General features: G+C 41.8%; 1 protein-coding gene across 1 annotated transcript in view; it reads left to right on the top strand.

Annotated features, from left to right (window-relative positions):
• The first annotated feature begins 6,873 nt into the window (after positions 1-6,873).
• Positions 6,874-24,458, top strand: part of PTPRN2 (protein tyrosine phosphatase receptor type N2) — a 371,264-nt gene continuing 353,679 nt past the window's right edge. Inside the window, exon 1 of the mRNA XM_053467055.1 lies at positions 6,874-7,145. Within this exon, the coding sequence (XP_053323030.1) occupies positions 7,064-7,145 (82 nt within the window). The 5' untranslated portion in view covers positions 6,874-7,063. The remainder of the gene's footprint in view (positions 7,146-24,458) is intronic.

Raw genomic sequence — 24,458 nt, 5'->3', positions numbered from 1 at the left:
CATACTAGAAGTCTTCTTTTTATCCCGATCTGGAACCCGTCGAACGTGTTTATTTAGTACATTGTGTTATAGGTGGATAACAAACCACCAGGCAGAGGGAATGAAGAGGAAGGCCATAATCATGAATTACATGTTTCCTTTTCAAAGCACTGATTTACCGAGCCTTCAGAATCCATGCCAGAAACTGTACGTTATTTAACATCTGGAAAACAGGACGGAGATCAAACTGCCGGGTTCATTTTGATCCATTTGGAAGGTTAAGCTCTTGTGGATGTAACTACAGATCCAACAGAGACACATTAGACACTGTCTGCAGGGGCGATAATGTATTTTTTATTACTTCACATGTTAAATGAGTGATGTCACGCTTCTCGCAGGCATATTGTATTGCATTTATCAGTTTTTATCCTTTTATTAGACTTTCTGAAGCTTAAAAAAAAAAACCTTTAAAACCTTTCATGTCATCATTCTTTGAGTACAAAAATCTTTTGTGTTGCTTGACACCCACACTTTCACATTTGAATATATAATAGTTAATTGCGCAATTTTCTTGTATTACGCATAAATGCTGACTTTAGCTATCCTGCTGATAGAAGTAGATACACAGCATGCACCGTCCTAACCGTTATACCTCTTATAACATCAAAGGTGATTGAAATTAGCCTGTGTCATTGCCACAACAGAAGCTCATTACTTCCGGCATTGTGAGCAGTTTTACGTTTGCTGACGTTTCTATTGATGTCTAAAAATAATAAAATGACATCATCTGACTGGTGGTTTATTTTCCACCTATAACGCGAGATTACGTATTGCTCAGCGGCACTTTTATTTATTACAGTCCATGTGTTGGTATTGAAGGGGTTAAATCTACACCGTTGAACTGCGCTTGTAACGTTGTAACTTTGCGAGCAGGGCCCTCTCTACCTAATGTGTCGCTTCGCCTTGGTGTGTCTATTCTAATCTCCAAGCAGAGTAACTGAACATTGCAGAATCTTGTAATATCTTTTTTATTGGATTTACAGATTCTGCAACATTCCGTTTCTTCGCATCAACGTTACTCGACTAATCCGGCTACTCCTAACTACATATTCTAATCTCGTTATTCCCTTGAACATATGCATTGTCAAAAGCGCTGCGTAAATTGTTGGCGCTATATATACATAAAAGATGATAATAATATAATAATATGTGTTTAACCCCTTCATTACAATGGCCGTTTTAACCTTTCTGTGGGGTGTTCTCATTTACTGTACCCACCTAACTTAAATATTGTTTTTTTTCCGGGACAAGAAGGGCTTTCTTTAGATACCATTATTTTGACCATGTAATGTATTATAAAAAAAAATAAAATATTGTGCAAATTAAAAAAATTAAAAAAAAATTAAAAAAACTTTTTTTAATCTGCTTAATAGATTCTAATATTTGTCTAGCAATTTTTAAATCGCAAAATGGATCCCCTGTCTGCGGAGATTCTTCTTTATACGCCAATATGATCCTGTGACAGTGTAACCAAAGTATACGAAGAACAGATGCTAAACTTTTCAGCAAGTGCAGTGCCGCCTAGGTCGAAAAGGTTCTTATCTCCTGGCTCGGAGCAGATCAGACACGCGCATGTTTATCGTAACATTGTACAGATGGCAATATTCCATAAGCACGGAAAGACTACCAAAATGTATGTCTCTCTAATTGAGAATGATAATTAGATTGCAAAATGTAATAATGGAATTGCACAGAAGCTGCATGCTGTTGCCGGGAAAATAAGCTACAATTAGCAGCAGACTTTAATATACCGCAAAACGAGACAAGCGCGTTGAAAAGGTACCCGACTGCTATGGGGGGGGGGACAAACAGAGGACAAAAAAAGCCATTCTCTTGAGTAACAGAAATATTTTGTCACATGCGTCCACCTGCTGTCAGCACAAAACAAATAAAAATGAGCTTTCGAAAGGATACAATCATGTTTAACGTTTTTATGGTGCTCGTGTTTAGCTGTAATTTTCTTCTCTCTCATTTAGTGAACCCACGCAAGTTACATTTTTTCTCCAGTCAAGAAAGACTTTCCTCAGATACCATTTTTTTGATCATTTCATCTAATTTCCTATAAAAAAAAGGTACTTTTTCTTACTTTTATTTGAGAAATCTTTTACTCGTCTACAAAAGCTAATAAAATACACTGGCAAATAGATTCTACTATTTGTGCTGAGTTTAGAAATACCCAATGTTTTTTTGCTTTAATTTTTTCCGAACCTGGTCATTCTGGCCCCATGTGCTATTTGGGACATCTTTGAACCGGTAAATTCAATTTGACTAATTAATTAAACCATATATTTTTGAAAACTAGACACCCCAAGGTATTTCAAATGGTGGTAATTCAACTCTTCCAGTGCCCTAATTCTACCACCAGTCTTTGTCAAAGTTTGTGGCAGTCATTTTTTTTGTGTTTTTTTCCCCTCCACACGCATTGTATTTTAGGAATGAATTTTAATAATCACATTGAGATTAGAAAGCTGGGCTCCATTGACTTGCATGGTTGAATGCACTTCCTTGTTTTTAGCCTGCAGGAGAAGCCTAGAGTTCCCTTGGAAACACATTTTTTTTTTAAACGGGCACCGCCATCTTAGATTACTTCCTAAACCTATTTAATGCCACGTTGTCGGTCGTTAATCTCTGGACAGCTCTAGACAAAAACCTTGACTAGGTCAGGGTCATTCTTGCCTGTGAGAAAAAAATAGAATGGCTCGGTCTCAATCACCAAGCTGGACACTCTGACTAATAAAAGTCTATGGAGGATTGGACTTCATTTGCATCGCCAAAAAGAATCAGCTCAGTGTGGTGTTTGAGTTGGGAACGTCACCGAAATAACCCAATGGCCTACAATGGTGGCCTCCAGGTCTGCAGATAAAGGAAGTTGATTGGAAGAAAATGAAATAAAACCAATATTTCTTCAGTGTAACATGCATTACGGTGTACAGCACTGAATTTAAGGCTCAAAGAAAATAAACTTTCCCTTAAAGCACTAAAAAAAAGCGCCAGAGTTTATGGTCGTAAGCAGACATCTCTGAGGAATCATATGAGTTTGCAAAATAATAAGAGGAAACACATTTTTCATTTTTATTATGTCCCCTGCTGAAGAAGACTGTAGATATAAATCAGCTCTGCACCGTTGTAATGTTGGTGAATAAATGCCACATTTTATAACATGTCTGGGTGTAGGGTTCGCCGGCTTCCACTAAATGTGACCCTTCTCTCCCCTGAAGTTATACGAATTGACAAGCTCGCCCCGGGGCTGCCTGGCTCCGTTTCTTCCGGTATAAGAGTCTGAGCTCTGCTAATGAGGCCGAGATATTTCTCAGGGTAACATCTGACTTCTCTGATGCCCTCTCCTGCATGTAGAGGCATTATAATGGGGGTGAAGTCCGGCTGTTTATTGTCGTCCCGGATTGTGGGACCGGTAAAAAACTTGTGATGGTTAAAGCCCCACATGTGTCACAAGGCAGATTACCAAATCGGAGGGCCCCCAGTACTTTACACCTATTCACAGGGACCACTGATATAATGTAAGAGGGTCATTGTCGTAATATGGCTAGAACGATGGTGGAGATTGACTGATGACGCGCATCTTCCCCTCCAAACCACTACCATAAAATAGGACGCTCTAGACACATGCTTTGTCTAGTGGCAAATTCTACATGTTATTCACAACATAGGGCCAGTGGTGGCGTGTATAACCTCAAAATGTCGGCTGTGGCCCCTGGCAGGGCCCAATTTTGTCAAGGCCCTAAATGATAGCTGAGGTTGCCATGTGGATGATCTTGTTATGTAGTCTAGCAAGATCACTGTCTGTATAGCTGCTGCCTATCTTCCTCACAAGTTACCACTGCGAATCTTCAGTAGGTCCACTGACAAACTATAAGTTGACCTGTAACCTCAGGGGAGAAGACATGGGGGAAAGACATCAGGGGAGAGGACATGGGGGAAAGACATGGGGGAAAGACATGGGGGAAAGACATCGGGGGAGAAGACATGGGGGAAAGACATTATGGGAGAAGACATGTGGGAAAGACATCGGGGGAGAAGACATGGGGGAAAGACATCGGGGGAGAAGACATCAGGGGAGAAGACATGGGAGAAACACATTATGTTAGAAGACATGAGGGAAAGACATCAGGGAAGACGACATGAGAGAAAGACATGAGGGGAGAAGACATCGGGGGAAGACATCAGGGGAGAAGACATCAGGGGAGAAGACATGGGAGAAACACATTATGTTAGAAGACATGAGGGAAAGACATCAGGGAAGACGACATGAGAGAAAGACATGAGGGGAGAAGACATGAGGGGAGAAGACATCAGGGAAGACGACATGAAGGAAAGACATCGGGGGAGAAGACATCGGGGAAAGAAATTAGGGGAGAAGACATGGGGGAAAGACATCGGGGGAGAAGACATCGGGGAAAGAAATTAGGGGAGAAGACATGGGGGAAAGACATCAGGGGGGAAGGATATGTATTTTTAACCAACATAGGTTAGAAGACTCAAAACCGCTGATCCAAACAGTTGGTAAATTACCAAGACAATGCTTATTCTTCAAGCTAGTATTAATGTGTTCCTTCATCTCGAATGATACCACATAAGAACTCTAACAGATGCATTATTATTTTACGCTGATTGCCAAGTAACGTGGATCTGCGTATAAATCCCAGCTGATTATTGAGCATAGATAACAGACTAATGATTGGAATTCAGCGACACGATGCCCTGCTGGTTGAAGCGTGCCAAGGAAACTCTCAATGCTGCGCCTGCCATTTCCAGCTCTCTGAAAGCAGCCCCGTCAACTGTTTTCCTCGGTACGTAAAAATACATTTTCTCCGGCAGTAACACAATGACGAGCTTTTGACACCCGGTTCCTATTTTAAATCGCGTTGTTTCGGATTCTGTGCTTTTCAGCAAAACCATGCTCAAAATGCAAAATATTTAAAGTGTTCTAAGAGTGTGAAGCCGTAAGAGGAAATGAGGAAAAAGATTCCGGCCTAAACAGACGCAAGAGAAAATGAACATTCTTTACTCAGATCTTATTGTTAGTACGCCAACCGTCCAATCAGTTCAAAAAATGGATTACATTTTTAGCATGGACGGCATCACCCCCAACATTTCTAGTGTCCAAATCGGGACGCTTGTGCTGGAGGTGTTTGGTAAGAAGTGAAGATGATGGTAGAAGTGGGTGGTGTGACCCCCCGACATCGGCCTATTTACATCTGGCTCTGGCCTAGGCCTGACCAAGGGCTGCACCTTAGGCTGCCCCTCCATCCTCCAACGGAGTGCCGGTATTTGGTGCACGATGCCTTTGGCCAAAGTCTATGGGGGCTGGTTAGACACAAGCCTTAACAGCGTAACTGGCCCAGTTGGGGGGATTTCCCCCATATCTGGCCCATTGAGCAGCAGCACACTAGGAGCCCCATGTTTGGTGGCCACCCCTGGACTCGTAGGCCAGAATATATTGCTGCTCCCTGCCTCATAGGAGGGACCACCTTGCGCCGCTCGTCGCCGGTCACTATAAGGTGGCCACGTTGGAGCTGCAGTGGAGGTGAGAGCTGCAACAACCCCAGCTAGCCTTTCTTGGGAGGGAAGGAGGCACTAGTGGGTGTGGAGTGGGGTATGACCTGCCTGGAGAATGAAGAACTGTGGCTAGGTGGCCCCCTGGCTACGCTGGGCCCTAAGCAGACAGTTATTAGAAACAAATCCCTACGCATACAAACAATTTGCTTTACCATATGTCATCATCTACGCCAACGTTTCTAACCCAAAAGGTCTTCGTCAGGACAAAACAAAAATACACACAGATCCTCCTCGCACTGCAGGCCTGCTGTGTTCTGTAATGGATCCAGCCATGGAGGAGGAAGCATTGGGCACCAACATGTCCGCTCCGACAAAAACCTGCTTTCCTGAACAACCAAATTCATTCATCGTGTGACATCATCACAGGGTTGGGAAGCATTTACAAACCCAGATAATATTTATCAGTATTATTAATATGGAATAATTCATCTGGAGGAACCAGACTAAGCTGCGTATTTACCCTCAGCACTGCCCTAGGCTTAATCAAGAGCAACGCCACCTGCCCCTCGCTCTGCACCCCCCTACCCACCCATCCATCTGGCAGGACAGGAGAGAGCAGGGATGTGATAGAAACATTTAAATACTGAAAGGGATTTAACAAAGTACACGAGGGACGTTTCAAAGGAGGCCATCATCTAAAACGAGAGGCTTAGTTGTAATGTTAGGGAGTTTTGCTTTATTGAGAGGGTGGTAGATGAATGGAACAGCCTCCCAGCAGACATGGTAGAGGCTAATACAGTGAGGGAATTTAAACATTCATGGGACAGACACGTGATTCCTGATTAAGGCTTAGTTTTCATATCAGGAAGGATAGACGAGACGGTCCGAACGGTTCTTATCTGCCGTCACATTCTATGTTTGTCTCCCGCCAGCTCGTTATAAACACAGTTACAGTGTTTTTTTTGCGGGATTATTTTCTTTACAGTTTTTTGGGCTATAAATCAGGATATAAATCAGGATATAAATGAGTTGGGATGGAAGCCGCGTGAACAATCATCAGACCTTCAGCTATCAAGCAAAATGCCCCCAAAAAAGCGAGGTTAACTCTTTGACTGCTGCCCCCTTTTTCATTCATTCATTCATTCATTCAGAAGTTCTGAGCAGAGCCTGCCGGAGACACATCGCAGACCTCCATTCATCTCTGGCAGGGGCTGGGCTCCGGAGCACGTGACCAGGCACGGGGAGGCGGCGCCTCGCGGAGAGGGGGTGGGGTTTGGCCAGTCCTGGTCTCTGTCCTTGGTGCTGAGACTGCTCTGGGAGGAGAGCTGCGGGGAGAGTGAGCGCTGAGTGCCTGGCTGTGCGTTCATCCCCCTCCCTCCATTCTTATTCCTCCCCTCTCATTTCGTCCTGCTATTATTTGCATGCATTAGTCCCTCTCCCTCTGCTCACCGATGTCTCCTGCACCCTGCTTGGACTATTAAAGGTGGAATCACTGATGGATTAAATCATGGTGGGGTCAATCAACGTTGCTCTCCTCCTGCTCTTGGCTTTTATTCACCCGTTTACTGCAAGTGGGGAGACGGAATTCGGTAAGTGCCGCCGTTCCCGTTCTGCGGACCTGGGCTGATCGGGTGGCTGATGGTCCAGGGGGGGCTGATCTGGCTCTGCATGCGGGGTGATGGTTGGAGGGGTGCTGGGTTTGGGGCTCCCGCTGACCGGGCTTTACATTCCCAGGTCAGGGCAGGAGGAGGAGGAGGAGCTCCTGCTGGGATGTGGATTGGGGTATATGGGGCATAGTTACGGGGGGGGGTGTGATGCTGATCTTGGGGGTCTACAGATGTAGATGGAGGCTACCAGTGGTCCTAAGTTGGCTCGCAGATCCAGTGCCTTTGGTTAGTTTAGGACATTATTGCATTTTTGTTGAATCTGATGAAATGGGGCACAGGCTGCTCTCCGGTTAAATGTCCTTAAACTGTCAGGAAGAATAACATGTATGATCTGGAGCACATGACCTTTAGCAAAGGGCATACGGTACACAAAACATATGAATCAGATACAAACATTCTATCATTATATCATATACATGGATGATACTTTAATCATGTACGGTGCTTGATGACATGCATGGTTTAACCATTTGACTGCTAGTCCCTCTGCCATTGCAAGGGTTAAGTCGTATTCCATCCAAACCTTCACAATGATTGTAAATCCACTCTGTTTGTGTTTCCTTCCCATGTATTTGCACGGTGTTAGCGTGCTATTGTGTGTTATCAGCATATCAGAAATCACAAGTTTAACAAGTGCACTTTTTGGGGACAAACTGGTAACATTGTGACTGTAACGTTGGAGAGTTCGTTAAACACAGAAAAATAGAATGTGGCGGCAGAGAAGATCCATCCACTCTGCCCAGTTTTCGAATACTTTCCTTAGTCCCTGGCCCATGCTTGCTTAAACTCCTTCAATGTATTAACTCCTACGGCTTCTGCTTGAAGGCTGATCCATGCATCCACTACATGAATATTCCATATGTCAGATAACCTGTTGTTCCCGAACCAATAACCCCCTATAAATGATCATCCTATAACAGAATGATTGTTAAAGAAGGGCAGCATCTTCTGTTTGGAGCTAAAGAGTGAATATCACACATAAATGGAGTGGGTTCCCTTTAAAAATGTAAATGCCCTGCTTTATGGAATATTGTAAGATTCATAAAGCTACTAGAACTCCACAATTTCAAGTTTTTTAAAGGATTTATATATATATATATATATATATATATATATATATTTATATATATACTTATTACATGGATAATCTTATCCCATAAATAGGATTTAACCCCACATTTTCGCTGTAACATATACCGGTGTGATTTAAGAAGGGACTGCTCGTCTGTGATATTATGCTGATGGGTAGGATAGGTTAATAGTTTATTATTCTGTGTATTTCTTGGGATGACTGTATTGATTTTATGAAGTTACTGCCGGGGAAACTGCCATATTTCTGCACTATGCATTTCTGCATTATGGGATATCAGCACTCGGAGGGTTAATACCCATTGTACAGCACTGACTTATATGATGGCGCCATCTAAATCAATAAAATAATAATAATAAAAATAATAATAATAATAATTGGTAATAGGGTATTTAACCCTCCTTATGATGGGAATACTGTTTTAATGTATAGGTCGCACTTGGTGAATGATACTTTCCCCTATACAGTGATTAATGGGGTATATTAACGGGTTTGGGGGTGATTGCATTATAAGGTAGGACACTTTCAACCATATTTATGGAGGCAAACTATTATCAGTGCTGGTGTGATCGTGATGGATGTTGAGCATCTGGTAGGAATATTCCATTGGTTGCCATGGAGATTGCTCCTTATTTAGCACTTTGAACCAGAATTGCTTTCTATGTTGTGATAAGCATGGAATCACAGGGATTTGTCATGTTCCCTACCGTTATTCCTCCCCTGTGGTTATGGCCTTGCAGTTCCCTAAGGTACAGGGTGCTCATTTCGTGAGCCTTCATTATGTAATGCATTCTGGACGGATTCTCAGCAGCAGATGGCATATGGTTTTGCTCTTATTCAGTAAATGATTATTTGTAATGTTACTGTACCAAAAACACGGAAAAAAGCCTTGAAATCTTTTTTTCCCTATCTAAGTTTGGTGTTAGAAAAATAAACTCATTATGTTTCTTCGCTGACACGGCTTCTTCGTAGCATCTGTTATGGTTTGGCTCAGATCTGATCCTTGGGGCTGGATTCACTAAACTGTGCTTTGTAGAAAGTATTAAGAAGCATCCTTATGTTACAGGGGTGAGCTTGGTGGGTGAGAAGTGCATCTTTACTGAGCATGCCTGAAAGCCACCGTGCTCCCCCTGCTGGCTGGATTCAGCACTGCACCCAGTGCCATCCTCTCCCTGGGCATGACGAGCGCCGTAGAGTGTTGGCCAAAGGTGGACGAGCCAGACAACTATGCCGTGTCTCGCTCACCCTCTCCATGCCTCCCACATTCTACTCACATACTCCTCAAGATTTCAGGTGTCCAAAACGTGACGCCTGTGCTGTGGGGTGTGGCAAGAGGCAAGGTAGGTGGAGCCAGTCCCGGAAGTGGGTGGGATCAGAAGCATGATCAACCGCCCACCTTACCTGTATAACCACCTCCTGAAGATTACAAGGAGGCCACTTGGAAGCTGCAACTGCACAAACCGGTCAGGGGAGATCTGAGGAACTCCATTGCTCTCCATATGGAGTGTCCTGCCAAAACCGGGACTGTTGGAAGGTACACACTGACCTATTGGCATACCTAGGAACTCTCCGGGTTTGACCCAGAGAACTCCGGGTGAAGCCCTGGCTCTCTGTGTCAACACCAGAATCCTTTGGGTCGCAGGATGCGGTCTTGACACGCCCCCTCTCCCCGCCCATTTCCCCTTTAAATGGGGGTGTTTCCCATGATGTCAGTGGCTAGTCTTGGCCGCGTCCCGCAAGGGAAGGCTCCGGGTAGCCGGAACTCAGAAATTCCCAGGTATGCCTAATGAATTTACAGCCACCCATGAGTACTGTGACCTGTACCTTATCAGTCCATTTTCTTTTGACCCATACACTGGCACCAGTGACCAACTCAATTCTTCTCTTAGGTCCAGCTTTGGATGGCTAATTCTCTATAACTCAATATGGACGGTATCGCCACAAACCACCACACTTAATTTGTCGCATATACACCCCACGGCCATCCTCAGCCTAATCGTTTTCCTCAGAAATGCCACGTGGTCTCCAGTATCTCCTTTAAAAAAGGAGGCTGAATGTAAATATATTCACAAGATATCAAAAATGCACAAAATGAGATCTTTTACGGCCAGCCGTGCGAGGGATGCCAGGTAATGGCGTCTATTATAGGAAGGGAGGCGTTCTAAACACCTGAGCCAAATGAACCTACATTTCAAACTCGTTGCTTGAAAATATGTTATAAAATGATAGGCCATTAATATAAAAGAAGTTTACAGAATTTATAGGCCGGAAATGTAATGCCCGTGTGAGTAAACCTGGTGCGGTGCGTTAAATTAATGAGGCTTGAGGAGCAGGCGGTAATTATGGCTCCATCTGGCAGGTCACATTTTCTCACTGCACTGATTGAATTTCCAAGTGCAGAAAGGTGTTTGGAGCCTTGTTAAAATAGACATCGCATTTGGTACACGTGCCGAGATAAGAGCCCGTCGAATTGTCAAGATGTGAGATGTCTTAAGGTTGGGTGACCAGGTGGGCCGGGACAGCTAACGGGCCGACAGGAGGACACTTTTAGGGCATCAACCAAACTCAAGGCATTCAGTTTGGTTGTTGCCCCGTGTGCTGTATAAAAAGCACCAGCTGCATTGTACCAGTAGGAAGAAACCTGCTGGTAATGCTCATGAGGGTTGCCCCTGAGTCTCAGGGTTTTCGCTTCAATCTCGAGATGAAGGGGCAGAATCTACAGTCTGGGGCATAAGGTGACATCATCGGCCATGTTTTCCAGAACACACATAATTCTTCCATATTGCTGACCAGCCCGGATAAAATGCTGTCCTGCAGTATGTGGGATGTTATAGACTTATGGAAGGGAAGCAATTAGTCAGTTATACATCCTCCATACTGCAGGGCTGATGTGGTCAACCTACTGGGAGGACATTCATTCTAGGATGCTATGTTTGAGACCCCTACTTGAGTGCATCTTTGAAGTTTCTGTGAGGGTGGTTATTAGAGCCATTCGGTTAACGCATTTGTCAAGTCGCAACATAGCATTTCCACAACGGGCTATTAAAGGGTTAATAAGCGAGTCTCAGGGTCGGCTCTTTTAGAAGGTTACCAGGTACGCAAATGTATACCATGAAACTGGCGTCTTGAGAGTTTGTGATTTAAGTAAAACGGGTTTCATGAAATAGAATGGATTAAATAGAGCTCCCCATACAATCGGATATGATGTCACCGTCTGTATTCTGCGTGGGTTAATGAAGACACAATGCCCAAGAGAGTGACGGAAAGGGTGGAAAGTGGGGCGTGCATTATTGGTGTCCCTTAAAAGTACAGGATCATATCCACAAATACAACTTATATTCTGCCAGAACGCATGGACCTAGAGCGTCGTGTTCTATGGAGTAGAGTTGCCCACCTTGTAGGTAGAAAGTAGAATTCTACTGAGATCATAGGCCAGGACTGGGAGAGCGGGATGGCGCGCCATTAAATGAATGACGTAATTACGTAGCGAATATGGGGGTTTTTTTTCAGCCAGGATGGGGTAAAATACAAAAATAGTGGATGGTAACAATATGACAACATTACTCTAGAGTAGTCGTCGTGGGATAGTTTGCAGCAGGCGTTTCTGAATACTCAGGTTTTTTGTTGCTGTTTGTTCTACATTTCTAAAATGGTAAATTCTAAATATAGGACCAAAAGGAAAATAAATGATAAAGAGCTTCTGCAACAAGAGGTATCCTTATCTTTTTTCCCAGAAGTTTGTTATGGCGACTGGGTAGGCAAGTATGTGGCTGATAAACGTGGACTCGGGGATCTCTGTGCTAACGTGTGTTTGGGAATAGAGGAAAGAGATGGAAATTGTACAAAATGATTTCCCTCCTGGTCAGAAGTCTTCTAGGTCAATGTGTATGTTGTCTTCTCCTGGGAATGTAGAGGATACAGAAACTTGAGATGTTTCATGGATCTGGATCGAAAGCCACGGGGTTTCTACCATTAGTTAAGGAACAGGTGGAGAATAAGGGGACGTTGTTAGGAGAAGGACCTTGCATGTTGGGTTCATTTTAAGATCTGCAGCTGTAGGGTCACTGATAAAGAATCGTCTTATTTGATGTTTTTGCACTGAAAAATACCACAGGGGAGCCAGGGCACTGAAGATTTTGGTGATGGTGATGGTGGGGGACTTCAGTGTGTCTCTTCTTCAGGAGGGACCCTAGAAGATCTAGCCCTTCCTTGGCTTCCGAAGGGGTTGAATGTTCCTTAGAAAACATAGATTGGGAACCTGAGATCTTGTCACTTTTCGAAAGCACTGCCCCCCCCCGGGTTTAATTTAAAAAACAAATCACTTTAAGAAATCCATATCCAAACGTGAAAAGAACATGCATTTTTTTTTTAAATGTGGCAGAACTTAAAGGGTCAGGAAGAATATTGCCCATATAAGGTAGTAGTTTTTCCCTTAATTGATATTGATAAGAGATATAAAAACTCCTTTTCCATGCTTTTGTATCCCGGAAGCTACAGCAGCACACCGGGTCCATTGTCCTGTTAGGACTCTATTATCGATTTCTGTTGTGTGCCTTGTCCTCAAGAAATAAATCTCTCTAAAAGACATAGAAGCTGTGATTTAATCTTATCTTTTGTCACAGAGGCATTTAGATATTCTTTAAGAGAACAGGAGTCTAACAGACACATGAAAGCATAGAAAAGAGATTTAAACCTATAGTTAAATCACAACCCTGCAATGTATATACGGTATATATATATATATATATATATATATATACTGGTCATTTATTATTTTTTTTATTCACCTATTAATATATTTAAAAAAATAGTTAATTTATTTAATATTAAATGCTTATCCCACTATAACGAGCACTGATAATTCTGGGGGAAAAGAATCCTATTGGTTATGCTACTGTTACAATAAATATATTTTTTTATGACCTCCCAAAAACGCAAACCCTATAGTGTGTGTATATATATATAGTGTATATATAGTATATGTATATAGTATGTATAGTACATATAGTACATATAAAGTGAACCTGCATTCCACAGATGATCGGTAGATTAAATAATACCGAGTGTTTCTGTAAACTTCAATTAGAGAATTATTTAATTATCTATCTATATATATATATATATATATATATATAATGTATTACCCAGGATGCATCGCCAACAGTAACTGTTAATAGTAGCATGATTACATTGGAATATTTGTACAATAAATGGGCAGAAGGGGGATGGAGTGATCTTAATACGTGGCAGACTCAATTACGTAGCCACAAACACCTCTGGGGGAGGGGTGCCAAGAAAATCTAAAGCCCTATGGGCTACACCAGTATTACTCTCTTGTGTCGAGCCACAGTGGCTAGTGTTATGTTTTGTCTGCAAAGTCAACTGGGTTTTGGTGGAATAATTGTCATTATTTTCCCGAATACTTTGTATTGTGAATTAAAGAAGGGATATTTATGAGCGCCAATGATAGACAGCGCTTTGGCAATAAGAGTCGGCTCAATAATTTAACCACATCCACCTTCGTAAAAAGAAATTGTAAGCTTGGAAGTCGAGTCCTCTCTTCCTAATGTATCGGATTGTCTTAATCTGTCACCTCTAGTTTCGTCAGACCCTCTAAATGTAAGGACTGTAAGAAGCGCTGCGGGAATTGTTGGTGCTATAGAAATAAACGAGAATAATAATAATAATAATGATAGCAAAGTTTGCCATCAAAGATCTACCAGATCTCATGGTAAAAAAACTGTATAAAACGCTTAAAACGCAGTATTATGGTCTATCCACAGCACGTTTTTAAGTAATTTCCCTTTAACTTTAACCCTTTGAGTGATGGCGGGGGTCATCCAAACCCCCATCACTTGTATTTAAAAGCCGGACCCCTCAGTTTAAATATATACTAACAGCGTGTATACCGTGTCGTGCCTTATAATAAAGCAGATCTGTTATCCCCAAGCTAATCTTTGGTCTCTCTCGCTTTAATAATCTTATCAATCGATAAAGGAGCAGTTGGAGTGGATGAGAGAGAGCACTAAACCATGCTGGTAAATCCACGGCGTGAGTGGGTTCTGTGGGAGTAGAGTGGGCTCAGTGAGTTCATTTATTTCACGAGCAAGTAGTTTCTGATATTTCACTTTTAACTTTCCAGATCCAGAAATGTGACCCCTCTGGCTCTTAAAGGGTTAACACATTATGTTGTCGGAATCCTTCGCACAGCATTTAGCGCTGGTTAGTTTGCCGGTCGCAGGTGACAGACCTGTCTTTAGGACGCGGCCGGGGAGACCCAGTTCCTGACAGATGCGCCGTCACCTTTTTAAGAGCAATAATGCCCCCCCCAGGGTAACACAACCTCCATGTCACCCCAATGTGGGAAACTGAAGCACAAAAGAGGGTATAGCTGCCAGAAACACAAAAAGTAGGAAAATACACGTTAATAACGTGTCCATTTTTTGAAGCGCTAAAGACATCCTTTGTACCTGGTGTGCTACTGGGTGTCACAGGAACAATTGGCCATGATTGGGTTAATATCAGGTGTCACCTGATCTTCTCTGAAGGACAGAGGTACAAAAATACTTGGCATATTGCTTTAAATAGTCAAATGACTATGGGAGACATGCTGTTTTATGTGCAGTTCCACCTATAGCCAGCAGGGTGTCACAAATAACAAGGACATTGAGCAGCCTTTACACGGTGACTGGATCCTTTCTGTGTCCTTTCAGTTACAAAACTGAATAATGCACATTGAGCATTGGATGTGTTTTAGGCTTCCGTATCTCTGGGTCACTTAGCTCGACTTGCCCCTTTCAAAGGCTAAATATTCCCTGGATACTGGTCATCATCAAACAGTATCATTTTAACGCTTTTGTCCAGATCCATGTGCATTAAGAGATTATGTATTTAGAATGTAATTCTAAATTCGTATGTATATCTATTATGTACACCACCCATCACTCCTGTGTTCCAGTGGCCCCTTATCACTCCCATCACTCCTGTGTTCCAATGGCCCTTTATCACTACCATCACTCCTGTGTTCCAATGGCCCCTTATTACTCCCATCACTCCTGTGTTCCAATGGCCCTTTATCACTCCCATCACTCCTGTGTTCCAATGGCACGTTGTGTTCACTGATCCAACTTTAAGTTTAAAAGGCTAATTGATCGTTAGAAAACCCTTTTGCGGTTATGTTACAGCCAGAAAAAAACAGTTTATATATAGTTTGTATATAAGCATCCCGGCTCCTTGTCCGCTTGCACCTCAATGAGTTAAAATCCCGTTTCCTGCAGGCAGGTGTAGATGCGAATAACCATCTGTGCTGACAGCAATGTGTCAGAAACGTGTCCTCTAAATAATCAGGAAGGTTGAGATTAGTTACTCTGTTCTCCCCTCAAGGCTCCTGTACATCTTATCGTTAGGAGTGAAGCATGATAGTCCGCTGTTGGCCGAGCTTCTATAGGAGGCAGATTCTCCATACAGCGAATGCATCTGAAAATCGCCCTTTTTGTTTGAATAATCTATTGTTAACACAAAAAATATACATCTGACTATAATACTATAGGAGGACTCCATGCTGCTCAGTTGCGTTGTTTAAAGGGACACTCGAATGGCCCACGCGGTCCCACCAATGAATAATAATAATAATTAATTATAATGAAAACATTATCACTTACCTATAGAAGAAGTATTTACAAAGTACTTTAATATGCATTCTTTATAGGGAGGGCATGTGGGGCATTGTAGTATTCCTTTAAGTGATAAAACAACCCCATCGCTATCTTGCACAGAACGCTACAATTATTTCATCCTGTTAGGAAGTACTTATCAAGTTATTCTTGTGTTTTATGGATCAACATGCCTGGTGGTGCCAAGATTCTACACAAACCGCTAGCCTTCTAAGAGGCTGACGACTATCTGTGAGCTGAAGGCTACCGCATCAAGACGTTAACACTTCCAACGCCAGAAAAGCTCGGAGTGGAATGCACTCCCATTCTGGCACTTAAAGGGTTGGGAATACATAACTTCACCAAACGGATGCGCATTGGAATCGCAATCGAATTCTAAAGGATGCTGATTTAAAAGGGTATCCTTTTGTTTAAGTCTATTTAGATGTTAGGGTTAATAAACTTATCGCTCGAAGAATGTTGTTTTCTTGATTTAAATTCTACAAAAATGCCAAACAAACCTGAAAATACAACGGAAAATTGGACACAATGCAGCTAATGTAGCAGAATGAAAATGAAATCACACCCATATAAAAGGGACATATAGGATACCTGGGAACGTCCAGGGTTAGGCTACCTGAAGCTCTGCCTCCTCTGTGGGAGTGGCTTCATGAGGGGCGGGGTATCAACCTGTGGGGGTGGGGCTAATCCCCAGATGTGGGGAAAGATGACCTGGAGACTCTGGGAAGAAACCAGTTCACCCCGAGACTCCAGGTCGAGCCTGGGGGGCTTGTTGACATTCATTTGATAAAGAAGATCTAAAACAAGTTGTTTCCCAACAAAACAATACTTAAGAGGCTAGAATGTTTCAATGTAATGGTGACAAGCATTATGGTTGTAAATAGAAAAAAAAGAATAAGAAGAATAGAAGAATACAATTAAAGATGTGCCCTAAATCATAAGTAAGATGTGTTTAAAAAAAATTGGAAAATCAATTTTTAAGGGAAAAATTACACCGTAAAATGATAAATAACACGCGTTCTTTAACCTGATTGCTTTAAAAAATTATTAGAATAATCTCGAAAGCTTTCATGAATGTGCCTATGGTGATTGTAGAGTCTCTAATTTATATAATTCAAATATATGTGTCTAATACCTTATTAACCCCTTAATGACAAAGCCTGTACATGTACGGGCTCAAAATGCATTGTTTTCAATGGGTTTAGGGACTGCCCATTGTCCTTAAGGGGTTAATCGGTCACAAAGTCATATAGAAGGGCGTGATAAAGCTAGGATTTAAAGATTCCTGTAAAGTTTGCCAAAATATTTTCATGTGATAAATGTAATTGAGAAAATTCTGTTATCTAAGGGTTGTTTTTTTTTGTCGCAGCGTTAAATGTGTGGGATGCGTTCATATCCATTTTAACCTGTCTAGGGAATTCTTAACATATTTGAAATTGAGGAAAGTGTTGCGGTGGGACGTTGATGTGTGAAGTGCATTAGATTATGCGGTGGCATTCACTAAGAAAAAGCTAAACGTCTGTAAAATGCCGGAATATGAAATTGAGCAAATATATTAAATTCAAAAAAATCATACGAGAAACCATGCTTTTTTTGAAAAAGCTTTTTTTTTATAAAAAAATAAAAAAATGACAGAATAGGATTTAGTATGAAAATTAAGGATAGAGGAGCTGCGGAAACTTTGTGGTCTAGGTAAAGATGTTTCCGCTGTCAACCTTTCTGTAATTGAAAGGCAGAGCTGTGCAAACATCTGGCTGAAGCCGATACAAAAGATTCATCACCTTTCCATTACAAGAACAAAAAGTTTAAGCCGTTTCATCGTTATGGGGTCTTTTTGTTAAAATGTATTTGTACGCCTTAAAGGGATGCGGCATACAATATCCGAGCGGTCCCTGCCGTGCAGGCGGTGAGTTCAGCCCAACACATCGCCTGCCATGTCGTATACTTACCACAGGTCAGCTCCGGCGTTAGCTCGGCGTGCACTCCGACTGTAAGGCGTTCCTTATGTTCTGTTTTTGGAGAGGAAGGCGAAGGTGAGGCACTCCAGTGAGCGGAGAGAAATAGGGTGACATAGACGTTCCAGAAGACTGGAAGTTGGCAAAGGTAGCAGGGAAGACTCAGCTGACTACAGACCAGTAAGTCTTACATGAGTAGTTGGCAAATGAATGCAAACCATGCTAAAGAACAGGATTGGGAAGTAAATGGTTTGCATGATCAGAAGCAGCACGGGTTTAATACTGGGAGTATTTTTTTGACTGGGTAACTAAGATAATAGACCAGGAAGGAGCCGTTGATATAACCTATTTAGATTTCAGCAGGGCTTTCGATTTCGACGCTGTCCCCCATAGAAGACGGATAAACAAAATTGCGGTCTTTGGGTTTGGATGTCAAAATAGTTGAATGAATAATGCAATGGTTATGGTGGAACTAGACAAATGGCAAATGGCTTAAGTTAAGTATAAGAATAAAACAAGAGTGTGGCAGCTGCAGTTTAACGTTGATAAATGTAAAATAATGCACTTGACATGTAAAAATCTCACTGTTCTCTCAGTGACAACAGTAGAGAGGGACTTAGGGGTTAATTGTTTCCGATGACTGAAAGGTAAGTAGATGATGCATTAAAGGGACTAAAAAAGTAAGCAGGGTGTTGGGCTGTATAGCGAGAGGCATTAGTAGCAGGGAGAGGGAGGGGGTTCTGCCACTTTACAAATCTAGACCTCACCTAGAGCATTGGGGACAGCTCTGGAAAACCAATCTCCAGAAGGATATTGACACCCTGGAGAGAGTTTAGAGAAGGGCAACCAAAATGGAGGGTGGTTTGCAGGATAAAAATCAGGATCTCGATATGTACGGCTTGGAAGAGAGACAAGAGAGGGGGATGCAATATAAACATTTTAACAAAGTACAATAGCAAGCTTATTTTGAAGGAGGAGCAATGTTAGAAAAAGAGGTCATAGTCTAAAACGAGAGGCTTAAATGTAATGTAAGGAAAGTGTCGGAGGCTAATACATGAAGAAATGTAAACATGCATGGGATAGATAAAGCTATCCTCATTATGGGATCCGTCCAAGGACTGATTAGGGATTTGAGTCCCTTACACTGTGCAGACTAGATGGACCGAATGCTTTTTATATGCCAGCCAATCTTTTTTTATGTAAAATATTCTAGGTTTCTGTGTCTGAGATTCAGTAGCCATATGCCTATCCCATGAACGTTTCAATTATCTCACTGTATTAGCTTCTCACTTCTGCTGGGAAGCTGTTCCATTTATCTACCACTCTCTCAGTAAAGTAAAAAAAAAGACCAAGGCACCCAAATTAGTCTGGTCTCCTCTAAGACCCATTCCATTCAGTACTTCATTTTTTTTTTTGGAGCCCGAGGTGAGTGCTCCTGGGTGCTGCATCTGTGCCGTAGGCAGCAGAAGCCAGACTACGATACTGAGTTCCCTCACGGGGAACCCAGACAAATCCCCCCCCCCCATGGGAGGGTCGGAGACTCCTTGCTGGTCTTCTTTGAAGAGAGGAAGGGGCCAGAATCAGATAAAGGGAAATTAATTGGCACTCGTGAAAAACGAAGTGATGTATAAATGAAGCAAAAATAATTTAGGGGCAGACCATTGCTTGCCTGCCAGGTTCAAAAAGAAATCATATTTACCCCAGGACCTGATGGCACGAGGGGAAAAGGAAGTGCAGGAAACCGCCAGTGAGATCGTGCGCTCACCGTGTGCAGTGGCGTGCAATACCACACACGGTGACTCCAGCATTTCTGCCGGGGCAAATCAGCACCTCAGGCTCCATTGCTTTCCCAGCCCTAAGGCCAGAGGATCGGTGTACCCCCCCCCCCAGGCAAAAGGGGGACTACACTTGATCTTAGCCAAAAGGCCGAGAACCCATTCAGTACTTCATAAACTAAGCTAAAGCCATGTCATTCAGATTTAATAAACTACACACAGTCTATGTGAGCGCGAGTGTTTGAATGAAGTCTAATTTCTGTTAATGTGAATTATTACGAGTACTAAAATGTTCTTTATGTGCTCTTCCTATATGCTAATGAGAGAATTAAGGTACTTAGCATTAGAGAATATGACAGACACGGATACGATTCACTAGAGCAAATAATAAATGTTTCCTATGACATTAAATCCTTAGGTGTCGTCTTAGGTGTCGGAGAACTACAGACAGCCCGACCTGGGAAGTTCCTAGGTATTGTAATGTAATTCCCTTTGCAGGCGGGTTCAGTGATGTTATACTGCTGGCACCCTCAGTGGATTTGGGGAAAGGGAAGGAGGTTAGCCAGGTATGGACCGGGGATGAAAACGTTAAGAATTTTAAGGCCAGTGACTTCTAAACGATGTGCGGCTGAATACGCTTATCTGCAGCCTTTAACGCGTGGCTCCTTAAAATAAGGATCGGACCTTTTCAGGTTTTCACCTTTTTTTGTTAAATCGTGCTGGGATTGTGTAGATCTGAGTGCTGCTAATCTCTGTGGGATGGCCTGAGTAAAATAAAAGGTGGGTGTTTTTGGAAGAAGGTACACGTTAAACGTAGAGCCTTGGAAGAGGCCGAGTAGCAGTGGGAGGCTGGATTGATCTGATTTTGACACCGATGTTGGAGAGCACATGAATTATCTGAGACGTGACAGAGATTACGCTATGATGATTATTCTAATACTTGTCTTTAATATTGCGATAATTAACCATGCCAAGAAAGTCACCTGGGTTCATATTAATGCCGACTGCTTTGACTGTATGAATATATTTTGCCAAAGTGATGGTAAAGTTCTGTTTTAGTTATTATAATTATTATTTAGAATTATTACGTTCTCTTGGCCAATAATCCCTGAAGGCCAATCTCCGACAGCTAGTTCATGGTGGCAAACCTTTAGTGGCCAAGACATATTGGCTGATTTCAGCGGCCATTACTCAATGGCCAGATTCTAGAAGCATATCTCTGTGGATCATAAGTGCAATGGCACTGAATATACTTACATTTCTAAAATGGTTTGTTATTTGGCCAAATACATGCTTGGATGAGGCATCGACCTCTGCATCGGCTGGGAAATATTGTCGCAAAAGTCGTAGAAATGTGTGAGAGTGCCCAGATCTTCTCAAAGCTTTCAGAATGCTAATGCCTGATACACATCTTTGAAAAAAGGAGAAATCAACCCATTTTTATTTATTAAGGGAAGAATGATCTTGGGCAGGACCAGACTGGCCATCTGGCATACTGGGCACGTACCCTATGCTCAACCTATCTGCCATTCCAGCAGCACATTGGGTGCTGTATTATGTGTAGACGCCTAGTCGCACATTATGTGAGCATAAAAAATGTACAGTGACTCATATCCAGTCACCGTCCACACGTATGTCATCAGCTGTAGGCCTTAAAGTGCCAACGTCACCTTGGCGTCCTAAATTCGATTTGGGGTACAGAAAAACACAATCTCTGTCCATCAGGAGGCATCAGCCAAGTAACTAAGCAGTGTTTTTAACTTCAAAGGCCACTAAAGTGCCCCATGCTGGCACCTCAACGAACAATGAATGTTAAAGTACTTTGTAAGTACTTTCAAACATTCAACTCAACACAACACCTACAAGCCGAAGATGGGGGGGGGCAAGCAAAGAGGACAAGTACGTGGAGGGGACTGTGATATGTAAGGGGTTAAACAAAACAACAAAAAACATAATTTATAGGGGGAAGTCAGCTATCATATATATATATATATATATATATATATATATATATATATAATGGCTGAAGTTTAATTCCTGGACTGTAAAAAAAAATATGAGCATTATTGTACTTTTAACTATTTACTTTTTTAAATAGTTCGAAAAACAATAACAATGTTTAATGTTCCAATTATTTAATTGTCTAGCAGTTTCCCAAATTCTTGGTGGAAATGAAAGGCTTATTATTCTGTTGTCGGTCAGGACTCTGAAAAGGTCAGTAATAAATTATGTAATTAGGTATACCGTGTGCCTGTTTGTGCGCAGTAGAAGGTTCCGCCGTTCTGCCTTGTTACAGATCAGGCAATTTGGAATCCCGGAGAATTCATTACCGAGTTTTATTACCGTGGAATGCCGTAAAACATTGACATATAACAAACGTTCTGACCTCTTAAATAAAGAAGGACACTGGGTTGGAACAAGGGACAAATGGATTTTCGGCCCAAAGGGGCACTAGCTCTTCAAACAATCTACCGCTATCCTATGTCCAATCGATTGGATGTTTTACAGTTCAGTATACTTAACCTATATAATTGTGTTTATGGATTGAAAAAAGCACTATAAATGGATTAAAACATATAATTTATGTATCTGCCATGTGAGCAGCCATCTTTACTTCCTGTTCTCAGGGTCTTTTGTAGAGTTATTCCTCCTCTTTGGTTGACACTGACCGTTCTGGAATTCTTTTTATTGTTTACCGAGGAACAAGGAAAATACTCTTTTTTTTTTTTTTGCAACTATGAGGGAAAACGATCCCTTGCCAGATATCTGTAAAATAAAATAAAAACACAGATCAAAATCAAATAAATAAATAAAATAAAAGGGAAAGGTCGTTTTCAAGGAGAACTTCAAGTTTTTTTGTGATACCTTTTGATGTTTTCTGTTGATTTGAATGTAGACCTTATATGTTTATATCTATGGCTGCGTTCACATTGTTACTGTGTGCGGATTAAGAAGTACACAGATATACGTGTCCTGTACTAATGTCAGAAGAGATTCTGCCATTTTAAATTTTAATTGTTATTATTGGGCTTAAAGGGAAAGCCTTGAAGCATTTTTTTTCTCTGTGAATATAAACCCAGCGCTTTATACAGTAATGTCGGTCGGCATTGACAAAAAACTGATTTTACTTTATTCTGATTTTACTTTATCTGCAGGTCTGGTGGCCGCCATTGTTGTCAGTCATGTGATATTTGGATGACATTTTCCTCTAAATTTTGCCAAGATCTGTTTCCTCCAGACTTGGATTCAGTTTTTCACCGAAATTCGGAGGGTTTTTCATTTGGCGATTGCTCCCGCGTGACTCCTCTGGTGCTTCTCAAATGATGTTTCTGCTGTTTCCATTATAGTTCTGATATACGATGGATAATAATATCTTTAAAAAGGGACATAAAGCAGACATTTATATTATTTTCCGTCCTGTTTCTCGACCTTTCTAGGTTATGTTACTAAATCCGTGGCAGATCTTACTGCATCCCGACGCGTATCTTTATTTTTGGTTCAGGGGTAAGGTCATCTGTTGAAACTGTAAATTGCTCCGATACATTTCCTTCCGCTAATAAAGCGGTGACGAAGATGTGTTTCACCGTTTGTTGTGGCGACCCGAGAGCTCTGTCGTGTAGACAAATCATTAGCAGATCAGGTTTCTTTTCACCCTGATTCCTGTGCGCTTTGGATGCTACAGAACCTCAAAGTATCTGATTATCTAGAATGCATCAGTACTGGATGAGCGGATTGATCTCCTTGATACATGAAGGGTATATATATATATATGAAGGGTTGCTAGAGGCAAACAATCAAGAATACATCTTAAATCAGAATATGCTTAGCAGAAATCAGCATTTATGCGCTAGAGAAACAGCCTCCTAGAGGGGATATTATAACTCTGTATAAATATGTTCTGGGGCGATATAAAGAGCTCTCCAGCGACCTGTTCATTAACAGAAATGTACAAAGAACCAGAGGTCGTCCTCTGAGATGTTACACACAACAAAGGAGAAAATTATTTACAGTGAGGGCAATAAAGTTACAGAATCCACTGCCGGCAGAGGGGGTTCTATCAAATACAACGGATGCCCTCACAAAGGGTAACAAGGAGACCATACAGGGGTATAAAGGATTAAATAAACATTAATATTTTAGAGCTTCTTGATCCCAAGTGGCCTTCTTTTGGATCAAAAGCAGAAAGAATAGGTAGAAGGATTGGACTTGATGGACTTGTGTATTTTTTCAACCTTAAGTACTATGTAACTTTGAATAAATAATTTAGTTCTACTGATAATTATCTTGAGCTTTCACATGTACGTCAAAGTGTACGTCTAAATAATAACATGAAGGCGTAGGCTTCTTGGGCTTGGAGTGTCAGCAAAACCTGCCGCTTGGCTGGAGTTGGCCTTGTGGTTGCTGAAAGCAAGTCTCAGGTGAACGTAGAAGCAGCTATTTTCTATAGGATGATTTACAGACATACATGAAACATTTAAAAGCAACCTTGTAATATTTGTACATACACGTGATAATGGGGGAAATTTGTCATCTAATTCATTTTATTGAGTACACATGAGAATAAGACAGGCTCAACCAAGAATGGACAACTTAAAATAGCTTGTTCTAAGGTAAGGCTCCACTAAACTCATCAGGCAAGGCTGGCCCCACCACATAGGGTGCATGGGCAGCTGCCTATGGTAACGTGCTGGTGGGCTTCTCCACCATAAGGGTCTCTCCTATGTTGGTAAGCAGTTGAAGGC

The sequence above is a fragment of the Spea bombifrons genome, chromosome 5 (genome assembly GCF_027358695.1).
Source record: "Spea bombifrons isolate aSpeBom1 chromosome 5, aSpeBom1.2.pri, whole genome shotgun sequence".
In the NCBI taxonomy this organism is placed as follows: domain Eukaryota; kingdom Metazoa; phylum Chordata; class Amphibia; order Anura; family Pelobatidae; genus Spea; species Spea bombifrons.
The sequence above is the reverse complement of the archived record's forward strand: the minus strand, read 5'-3'. Positions and strand labels throughout refer to the sequence as shown.